The 11401-nt window shown below is 41.4% G+C and overlaps 1 protein-coding gene across 1 annotated transcript; it reads right to left on the reverse strand.

Annotated features, from left to right (window-relative positions):
• Positions 1-239: 239 nt before the first annotated feature.
• On the reverse strand, positions 240-11020 carry LOC100698998 (myosin heavy chain, fast skeletal muscle). Its single transcript, XM_003439446.4, has 41 exons — positions 10914-11020; positions 10733-10773; positions 10275-10496; positions 10056-10199; positions 9798-9954; positions 9680-9707; positions 9494-9599; positions 9307-9399; positions 9161-9224; positions 8981-9079; positions 8797-8900; positions 8561-8699; positions 8316-8434; positions 7984-8133; positions 7721-7891; positions 7310-7610; positions 7130-7200; positions 6954-7041; positions 6734-6851; positions 6528-6651; positions 5830-5966; positions 5485-5740; positions 5153-5395; positions 4887-5063; positions 4648-4793; positions 4462-4552; positions 3966-4355; positions 3743-3869; positions 3512-3630; positions 3073-3269; positions 2808-2991; positions 2556-2721; positions 2348-2472; positions 1920-2228; positions 1627-1830; positions 1414-1539; positions 1163-1333; positions 976-1080; positions 751-846; positions 504-635; positions 240-338 (listed from the first exon to the last, which is right to left on the reverse strand). The coding sequence occupies exons 3-41, from the start codon at positions 10479-10481 to the stop codon at positions 318-320; spliced, it is 5805 nt and encodes a 1934-aa protein (XP_003439494.1). The 5' UTR covers positions 10482-10496; positions 10733-10773; positions 10914-11020; the 3' UTR covers positions 240-317.
• Positions 11021-11401: the final 381 nt, after the last annotated feature.

Below are 11401 nucleotides of genomic sequence, written 5' to 3' on the forward strand. Positions count from 1 at the left end.
AGTGTCTCTAACTTCTTACTTACATTCATGAGTCCCTCTGGGATATCTTTGCTCTGAGCTGTTTGTACTCAAAATCCTAAGATGTTATAAATGGTTAATTGAGATATACTATTATGTATTCATACCTAAATTAATAACTGAATGCAAGATACCTCAGTAAAGATTCATTAGCACTTAGATTACCCGTGTGTCATGTTTACTCTCTTGTTTATTACTATGAAAATATGACAGACAGGAAATTATGATAAAAAATATTTTATTGGAGTGTATTTCACGTCATATTATATGATTAGAAATGCACCATTCACACGTGTGCTTTATTCAGCTGCATCTTTTCCCTGTAAAACAAAAGAAAACAGTACATATGGGTCAGTGTGTATAATGGAGCATTCAGGGAAGACAAATCAAATTATTGTCTGTAGCCAATTTTAGGAAATTCGAAGCAGAATTGGGATATTTCTTCTTATAACTTTGTGCAAAGTCTAAAGTGTCTGTACATTTACCTTGCCAGAGTCGCGGCTCTTAGCTCTCAGCTTGTTGACCTGGGACTCGGCAATATCGGCACGTTCCTCAGCCTCTTCAAGCTCATGCTGGAGCTTCCTGTACTTGGACAGATGGACATTGGCCTGCTCCTCCTGTAACATTGTAATAAGTCAAAATTTCTTAGTGTCCAAAACGATGACAGTTTGTTTGCACAAAACTAAAATCTGACATAGAGTTGAGGGTTTTTTTTCTGTGTGTGGTCCTTACCGCTTCCTCAGCCTGCCTCTTGTAGGCCTTCACCTTGAGCTGCAGCTTGTCAACCAGATCCTGCAGCCTGTTAATGTTTTTCTTGTCCTCCTCAGTCTGTAAAAGAAAACACATTTTAAAGATGTGATCCTCTGGTTGCTGGGATAGGCTCCAGCCCCCCGCGACCCTGATAAGGATAAGTGGAACAGAATGGATGGATGGATGTAAAATGTTAATGTGGTTTACCTGATAGGTGAGCTCCTTCACTCTCCTCTCATATTTGCGGACACCCTTAACAGCATCTGCACCACGCCTCTGCTCAGCTTCAACCTCAGCCTCCAGCTCACGCACCTTCAGAAAATTAGGCAAACTTTTAAAATCCCTGGTTTATATACATATGTCTTCACACCTTTCACCTGCACAATCTTCTTACCCTGGACTCAAGTTTCTGGAGCTGTTTCTTGCCACCCTTCATAGCCAGATTCTCAGCCTCATCCAGGCGGTGCTGCAGGTCCTTAACAGCAGCCTCAAGGTTCTTCTTCATCCTCTCCAGGTGAGCGCTAGTGTCCTGCTCCTTCTTCAGCTCCTCAGCCATCACAGCAGCCTAGAAAACATGACCTCCATTAACAGTGGGATGAAAACAAAGCTGAGTTGTACCGTGATAGTAAACATGTATAAACCTACATCGGTGATGGCCTTCTTGGCCTTCTCCTCTGCATTTCTTGCTTCCTGAACAGTGTCCTCCACTTCACTCTGGATCTGAACCAGGTCAGCCTCAAGCTTCTTCTTGGTGTTCAGAAGGCTTGTGTTCTAAGAAATGGAAAGTTTACATTTTAAGATGTTCATTTTAAGTTTATCTAAAAAAAATAATTAAAGTGTCTCTTCGAAAATGTTCACCTGAGAGTGCAGCAGACCAACACGCTCACTGGCGTCCACCAGCTCCTGCTCAGCGATTTTGCGGCTTCTCTCTGTCTGTTCCAGAGCAGCTCTAAGCTCTTCAATTTCAGCTACCATGAGACCGTTCCTGCGCTCCACCATAGCAGCTTGTTCCTTGAGGTCATCCTGAGACCTGACAGCATCATCCAGGTGCAATTGTGCATCCTAGTAAAAAGAATATCAAAATTATATTCACATGAATAACAAAATGCACTTACACAGAGTGTGTACAACAGTCCTGTGCCCTACCATACCTTCAGCTGTGCCTGGACATTTCTCAGCTGTTTCTGGGACTCAGCAGCCTGGCGATTAGCATGGCTCAGCTGAATCTCCATCTCATTCAGATCACCCTCCATCTTCTTCTTGATTCTCAGGGCATCATTCCTGCTCCTGACCTCAGAATCCAGAGTGCTCTGCATGGAGTCAATCACTCTCTGGCTGTTCCTCTTGATCTGCTCAATCTCTTCATCTTTCTCTGCCAGCTTCCTGTCTACTTCACCTTTGACCTGGTTGAGCTCCAGCTGAACACGCAGGATCTTAGACTCTTCGTGCTCCAGAGTTCCCTAATCATATGAAAGAATGAATATGAAAAGATATTCATCTTTGCATTTGTAGTTTTTACGGTGTACTTGTTCATGACTGAATATTTATTTTCAGAGGAGCTCCTCAGACAAAGATTTACCTCAGCCTCTTCAAGAGCTGTCTGGATCTCAGCCTTCTCTGTCTCCACCTGCTTCTTGGACTTCTCCAGCTCATGAATGCTCTTTCCAGTCTCACCAATCTGTTCAGTCAGATCTGAAATCTCCTCTGCAGAGGCATGTTTGATATTGTTTAGTCTTAAGACATTTAATATGAACACACGTTACTTGCACAGCATAGTAGGAACTCACGTTGCAGGTTCTTGTTTTCACGCTTCATGGTCTCCAGCTGATCCAAGGCTTCCTCATAGGAGTTCTTCATCTTGAACAGTTCAGTGCTGAGAGAACGAGCCTCCTTCTGAGCTCCTTCCACCTCTGCCTGACCCTCCTCATACTTCTGTTTCCACTCTGCCAACACCTAGATAAGCATTCGATGCAGTTATTCACCCATACTAAGAGAAACCGTGAGTTTGTGTCTTGTTCAAGCAAAGTAAATGATGGTACCTTGTCAAAGTTCCTCTGCTTCTTGTCCAGGTTGGCGGCTAGGCCATTAGCTCTCTCCACATCAATCATGAGGTCCTCCACTTCACTCTGGAGCCTCTGTTTAGTCTTCTCCAGAGAAGCACACTTGGAGTTGACGGCCTCGATCTGCTCCTCAGCCTCCTGAAGGCGCTGGGCCAGCTTTTTCCTTTAATAAAAAAAGTTTTCTCAGTAAAAACTTATTGTTCTACTTGTTTTTTGCTCACATTCTTACTAACTAAATACTCACTTGGCTTCCTCAAGTTCCTCAGTGCGCTGGATAGCATCAGTTTCATATTTGCTTCTCCACTGAGCCACCTCACTGTTGGCCTTGGACATGGAACGCTGCAGCTCAGCCTTGGCCTCCTGCTCCTCCTCAAACTGCTCCCTCAGCAGGTCACAGTCGTGGCGAGCTGACTGCAGTGCATGGGCAAGGGCATTCTTGGCCTGTTGTAAGACACATCATTGCATGAGCAAAATGTCGACTCACCAACAAAAAACTATACGCACTTCACTGAAATATATATCTTTTTTAGTCTTAATTGAGATAGGACAATAGTGAGAAGGGAGACGAGGGGGGAGACATGTAATAAGTGGCCTTAGGATGGATTCAAACTTGGGCCTTACAGCACAGGGATCACCTGCTCTGTCTGGTAAGCTATACCAGCCTCCACTGAAGTGTTTCTTACCTTAATCTCCTCTTCAGTGTGCCTCTTCAGCTCCTCAATCTGCTGTGTGAAGGCCTGTTTGCCTCTGGTCAGCTGAGAGACTAGAGCTTCTTTCTCTTCAATCTGACGGCTGAACTCACCTTGTGTAAAAATAGTCATCACACTTTAGTTTGTGTTCAGTTTTTCTATCGAAAAACAGAAGATCACTGTAAAGGACTAAGTTCAGATCACTGCATGTTGTCTTATACAAACCATTTTCAGTAAGGAGACGTGCTTTCTGTGCACCCAAATCATTGATCTGACGGACATTTTCATCATTTTTGGCCTTCAGTTCACTAAGTTGGTCCTCAAGAGTACGGCACATCTTTTCAAGATTTCCCTAGAGAGGGAGAAAAAGATTCATCAGTGACAAGATTTTATTTCATCACTATTTGCTGGTAATTTAAGTATAAAATAAATGCATTTTGTTGTTTACCTTTGCTTTAGCGACAGCTTCCATGTTGCTGGACAGGTCGTCAATCTCCATCTTGTATTCACTCTTTTCCTTCTCAAGCTTCTGCTTGACACGCTGGAGGTTGTCGATCTGCTCTCCCAGCTCAGCAACGCTGTCAGCCTGCTTCTTGCGAAGAGCAGCAGCAGTAGCTTCATGCTGCAGAGTAGCCTCCTCCAGGTCACGACGGAGCTTCTGGAACTCAGCTTCACGCTTCTTGTTCATCTCAATCTGAGCAGCAGTTGCACCACCGGCTTCCTCCAGCCTTTCACTGATCTCTTCAAGTTCCCTGGAGAGGTCAGCTCTCTGCTTCTCAACCTTGGCACGAGCAGCACGCTCAGCCTCAATCTCCTCCTCCAGCTCTTCAATACGAGCCTGTTGGATTAGATATGTGTCTCGTTTGAGTAAACTTTCAAATTTAAAGTACGAAGCAGAAAATATGTATGGACTATCATTTGATTTAACATCATGTATCATTTACCTGAAGCTCCTTGATCTTCTTCTGAAGCTGGGCACCCAGTGACTGCTCATCCTCAATCTTGCTAAGGAGCTGACTGGTTTCAAAGTCTTTCCTGTGAAAATAACAAGTTGTATAGTTAATAAATGTACATATTATAGCCAATCCTTAGAAGGATGCTTGTCATAAAGGGAGAAAAAATGAAAGTACTTTTTCAGTTTCTCATCAGACTGCTGCTTGTCATTCTCAAGATCCATAATGGATTCCTGGGCGAGCTTCAGATCACCCTCCAGCTTCCTCTTGGCTCTCTCAAGGTCCATACGAAGCTTCTTCTCTTGTTCCAGAGAACCCTCAAGCTGCACAATGACATGACTTTGTTATTCTCTTGTTCAAGAAGAGGTTTCTTTTCTCTCTTTTTTTTGCCATCACCTGTGACATTTTCAACTTACATCATCAACTTGCTGCTCAAGCTTGGTCTTGGACTTGGTCAGAGTGTTGACTTTGTCTTCCTCAGACTGGAGGTCATCAAGAGTCTGCTGATGAGCCTCCTGAAGAGCTTTCTTCTCCTTAGTCAGCTTAGCGATGCTCTCATCTTGAGAAGCCATCTCTTCAGTCAGGTTCTTCACCTACATTTGCAATTACGATGTTATTACCATATGACTGCATAGTTGTATACATGTTGTTTAATCTGCTAGGTATATTCCGAATGTCAAACCTTGTTCTCAGTGGCATGTTTCTCCTTCTCTACTTTAGCCAAGGTAAGCTCCAGGTCATCGATATCCTTCTTGAGCTCAGAGCATTCATCCTCCAGCTTTCTCTTCTTGCCAGTAAGCTCGGCGTTGATTTCCTCTTCATCCTCCAGTCTCTCAGTTACCTCTTTGAGTTTGGCCTCCAGCTGAATCTTGCTCTTGATAAGTCCCTCGCATCTCTCCTCAGCATCTGAGAGATTCTCTGATTCCTATTTTGCATTCGGAGAACACACATGAACACATTAACATTTTATGGTTACAAAATAAAAGGGCACAGCTTCTCTTGATATCTACTTACAGATGCCACTTGGAGCTGCAGATCATTCTTCTCCTGCAGAAGGGACACCATCTTCTCCTCTATTTCCTTCTTCTTGGCCAGGGCAGTAGCCAGATCTGTTTTCATCTTCTCATAATTCTCCTTCATCTGCTGCAGCTCCTTCTCAGTTTCAGCACTCTTGAGCAGAGGCTTGATCTTGTAGTACACCTTCATCCATGGCCAGTGTTTGACATTCATGAATGAGCGGATGTTGTACTGGATGGTGAAGATGGACTCCCTGTGCGCAAGAGATTTCCATTATTGACAAAGTTATTTTTCACTGTTTTTATTCTGGCTCGTTGCTCTTAATTGCTGTGTTCAACTTACCTCCTCTCCATCATTTTGACAAACTCCTTTCTCATGAGGAAACCACGGCAGACAGCCTGAGTCATGGTGACCAGAGCTGCCAACTTTTCATCTCTCATCTCCTCAAGGGTACCCAGGAGACCAGCCTTGAAGAACACCTAAATGATCACAAGAGAGAATTATATTATAGTAAGCATTCAATTAGAAATGATTCAGAAAGCATATGTACAGTAAATGTAAATCTACATCGGGTTTGGGGAATTTTATGAGCATACACAGTGAAAGGCTTGCTAAACTAATGGCATGGTATTTGAGAAACCTTGTGCCTCCTGTGTGGGCACATCTGCATTACATATGGGAATCGGTTCATTGTCTACCATACAGTATCTCATGTGTGCACAAAGTAGCACAATTTATGTCAAATGAGCCACATAAAATAATAAGAATTTTTAAAACAAAAAAGAAAACATAACAATAAATGTGTCAAGTATAAATGTACTTTGTGAAAATTAGGAAAGTTTTGATTTGATCTTCATGTGTAACTGTGATAATAAATCCAGGTGCTATTGAAATTTTGGGATGGAAACTTCCAGCTCACTGACCTTACCTCTTTCAGTTTTGGCCAAAAGTAATTGTTTTAAGCAGACAGATTTTTTAAAATTGAAAAAGTAATTCTTTATTCATGCGTGGATCTATAATAATGCAATCAGGCTGTTTACCTTAGTGTGTCCAAATCTGTACTGGTCGTGATCAATATCAATTGATCCAAGCAGTTTCTCAGCAGCCTTCTTGTTGTCAATGAACTGGCCCTCAGGGATGACGCTGGCATTCAGTACCTTGTATCTTTTGTGAGAGAGTGATTTGTCAGTGTCAGCATTTTCTTATCATATTTTGAATCAAAAGTCCACGAGGATATTAATTGCACCTCTGTTTGAAGTCACCATAGAGGATTCTGCTGGGGAAACCTTTTCTGCAGATTCTGATACCCTCCAGCACACCGTTACACCTGAGCTGGTGGATGACCAAGAAGTTCTCCATCAGGCCTGTAGAACAAAAATGTTTGAGTATATACTGTGAACAAACACTAATTTGCTGTTTTCTAATCCAAACCTGTGCACACAGGCACACAGATTATGTTGGGTTACCTGGAGTCTTTGACTCATTAGGGATCAGGCAACGCACAAAGTGAGGATGGGTGCTTCTCAGGTTTGTCATTAGCTTGCCCAAGTTCTCCTGTAGGTACAAAAAAGTAAACTTTTGTCATGAAAAGTAAAAATCAAAAATGTATTATTTTACATTTAATTTACTTCTCAAACCTCACCCTGAACTGTGAAGACACAGTCTGCATAGAGCCACCCTTCTTCTTGCCTCCCTTCTTGGCACCACCAGCCTCTGTTTTTCATTTGTAAATTGTAATTAAAAACATTGTGAGACTCGTAATACCAAACAAAACTCAATAACATGTAGAATATGGAAATGTATGTTTTGAGTTACATCATACCTTCAACTACAGGAGGATACAGATGACCCAGCAGTTTAACTGAGGACTTCTGGTAAAGTTGCAACACAGACTCATTCAGTGGGTCCTTGTTCTTATCCAGCCAGCCACTGATGTTGTAGTCCACAGTGCCAGCATAGTGCACCAGGGAGAAGTGGGCCTCAGCCTTGCCCTTGGCAGGTTTTGGCTTCTCAAATGCTTTGCACTTGCCAAGATGCTGGTCATATAGCTTGTTCTTGAAGGATGTGTCAGTTGCCTTGGGGAACATGCACTCCTCTTCAAGGATGGAGAAGATGCCCATGGGCTTGATTAAGGTAAAGAAAAGAGATATGTCACCAAGTGGCACTTTTCCCCTATCATAACAAAACTAACATAAAAAAAGATATAAGATTCAAACATGAACTTGAAGTATACCTTTTCAATAAGCTCAATGCAGGCAGCCAAGTCCATGCCAAAGTCAATGAACTCCCAGACAATTCCCTCCTTCTTGTACTCCTCTTGCTCCAGGACGAACATGTGGTGGTTGAAAAACTGTTGCAGTTTCTCATTGGTGAAGTTAATGCACAGCTGTTCCAAGGTGTTGAACTGTGAGGGGAGAAAAAGGTAGGGAAAAAAATAACTAAGCGGGATCTTATAATTGAAGTAGAGTTTCCCCATTTGTTAGCAATAAAGCTTACATCAAAGATCTCAAAGCCAGCAATATCCAGGACACCAATGAAGAAATTCCTTTGCTGCTTTGTGTCCAACATCTGGTTGATACGGATGACCATCCACAAGAACATCTTTTCATAGATGGACTTGGCCAGGGCTGTCACAGAGTTCAGCACCTAAAAAAATAAAAAGGGAAAATTTGATTTAATCACAAAATGCATTTAAGACCAAATATTTAACAAACATATACCTGGCAAATAATTATCTATTAAATCTGGTACATGATTTTGTTTCATTTGATCCAAATACGCTCTGATTTAAGCGGTGCATGTTTTTTGTACCAGTTGGTCTCATTTACCTGAGGTACAGTCTGTCCCTTGGTGACATACTCATTTCCGACCTTCACTCTGGGATAGCACAGAGCCTTCAGCATGTCAGCAGAGTTCAAACCCAGCAAGTAAGCAACCTTGTCAGCATCTGAAAACAGCAATTTATAACATTATTATACAGTATATACATTATACAGTATCTGACCAGGATTTTTTAGTCCAATTAGGAACCATACTGCTCTTATTCACAAGTATTTTTGTACTAAGTACTCACCCTCTGTGCCATCAGGCTCAGCTTGCTCCTCACGCTGCTTCTGCTTGAACTTCATGTTACCATGATGAAGCACAGCACCAGTCATTTTGTAGATGCTCATCTTCTCCTCATTACTGAAGCCCAGGATGTCAATAGCATTCTGTTCAAAAGTGTCCACATGAAACACTGCATAAACACTTTTTTTCTTAAAGACACAACATCATTGATATTTTAATTATAAATCAAATCTCACTCACATCTGTTGCTTCCAGCTCAACTTTGTCATCAATGCTGGCCACAGTAATCTGACCCATGCTGCACATGGGGAAGTCGTAGGGGTTGGTTGTGATGAGGGCCATTTCTGGAAAAAGGAATAAAACATAAGTGTTTAATAAATTGTTTAAAATGAGAACTGTGTAACACCTTGGTGTCGCTGCTTACCAATCAGCTCTGGCTTGTGGTTTGTCATCATCTGGTAGAAGATGTGGTAACCTCTCTCATCAGGAAGCTGGAATGTCACTCTAGACTTCTCTAGCAGATCTGCACATTTTGATCAAATTTTGAAGTCACAGTTTGTCCCAAACTCAGATGAACTACTCACATTGTGAATTTGTCACTTACATGTCTCAATATCAGCACTAGCCAGTTTACCAGTTTGGCCAAAATGAATCCTGATGAATTTACCCTGTTTGGAGCAAAAGGAGCTGTCAAAGTCACACAACAATCATAACACAATTTCTCCTATCTAAAGATCACTCCATACTTACAAAACGAGAAGAGTTGTCATTCCTCACAGTTTTGGCGTTACCGTAAGCCTCCAGCAAGGGATTGGCTGCAATAATTTGATCCTCCAGTGACCCCTTAAACCCAGGTTTAAGAAATATATGAGAAAAAAATGTTTCTTCTTGAAGTATATTTCGTAATAATTTTAGAAATCTTATCACGTTTATGTACCTGCATTTTGCCAGAATCCTTCTTCTTATCTCCACCAACTGAGATAGTGGCAAAGTACTGGATGACACGCTTGGTGTTCACAGTCTTTCCGGCACCAGATTCTCCACTGGGTGTAGACAAAGACTTTTAAGAGTTTGTTCGAAATGTTGAACTATTTTAAACAAGGTCCAAAAATGTGACACTTACGTGATCAAGACAGACTGGTTCTCCCTATCTGTTAAAATGAAAAAGGAGTTCACAATGTATTTCTGCAGTTATCACCACATACAGGATTAAATATTGGATTTTTGAGTTAAAGGCATACCAGTAAGCATGAACTGATAAGCGTTGTCAGAGACAGAGAAGATGTGGGGTGGAGCCTCCATACGCTTCTTGCCTCTATAGGCAGCAACGACTTCAGAGTCGTACACTGGGAGCCACTTGTAGGGATTTACTGTGGCGCAGAACAACCCAGAGTAGGTCTAAAAGTGGTTCAAGAGATTTTTAAAAAGTGGATGTTAATTAACAGTTGCTGTTAGAAGAGTAATTTTCAAAGTTTTGCTTGTTAGGAAGACAGTCTCACATAGATCATCCATGCTGCGTAACGCTCTTTGAGGTTATACAGCACAGAGGCTTCATTGAGGTGGGTCATCATGGCCATGTCCTCAATTTTGTCGAACTTGGGAGGGTTCATTGGAGAGACGTCTTCTTCTTTGACTGTCCTCTCCTGCAACAGCACATTGATCACGATGAGAATTTGTCACATCTGACTCTCAGTTAACTCTAACTTGATGATACCGACCTCCTGAGTGTCCAAGACTTTGACAGTGACTTTGCCACCATCTTTCTTGATGATAGTTCCCTTCAGGTACAGCTCTTTGGCATCAGCCACGTAGCAGGCACTCTTGGCATCAAAAGGTTTGTTCTGAGCCTCAATTCTCTCCTTCTCTGGTTTACGGAGGTAAATGGCAGCTTTGCCATAAACGGCCATCTCTGCGTCCGTACTCATGGTGGCGGTTTACTTCTATGATGTTATGACAAATAAGTGTAATCTTAGACAAATATGTTAGAGCTATCGTCAGTTCTTGTGAGTGGACAGCTAACACCGTATCTATTATTGTAGGATCTACTGTTGTTATGATTTGGCGCTATATAAATAAAATTGAATTGAATTGAATTAACACCTTATCCTTCTTATCAACACAAATAATATAACACACAAAATACTGACAATTTTGAATAGTTAAATGTTGTCCATACCTGACTCTGTTTCTGTCAAAAGTATGTTATATTGCACAATCCTGTTGAACACATATGAGATATTGTCAATTACTAGGAAAATACTTGTTTTTAAAAAAGTAAATAAATTGATTTATTTAAGTACTATTATAATAATAATGAAGATACTACCAGTTCCAAAGCAGATAGAAGACAAACCTACCACAAGCAAGAGTCTTCTTCTTCTACCACAGAGTGATGTGCTCTCGTGGACTACTTATATTCAATGCAGCATGCTTACCCGACAAAGTTATATATGGGAGAAATGCCAAATGTGGTGCGGATACCAGTGAGAGCAGACATCCGCTGAAACGTAGTGCAAGGACATACTGTACATCAGCTTTCACTTCTAAACATTCTTTAAAGCTATTTTTGAAGAAAGCAAAGGATTTCTCACTTGACAATAATTCAAACTATCATGTCCACATTAAAGAAACAAGGTGCAAAAGAAAAAGGTTTTCCAAAAAATGCCTTGTGTTTTTTTTATGTTGCACTTGTGAAGCTAATTTATTTTATGAAGCATCTCCAAAAAAATGACTTCCCCTCGTTGCCTTTGCCATATTTTACACTATATCAACACAGATTGTATTTCAGCTGCATTTTTCAGGACAGTGTGACACAGATGAAGATCTACTTACAGCTGAACTTTTA

Source organism: Oreochromis niloticus, linkage group LG7, assembly GCF_001858045.2.
Source record: "Oreochromis niloticus isolate F11D_XX linkage group LG7, O_niloticus_UMD_NMBU, whole genome shotgun sequence".
Classification (NCBI taxonomy): Eukaryota; Metazoa; Chordata; class Actinopteri; order Cichliformes; family Cichlidae; genus Oreochromis; species Oreochromis niloticus.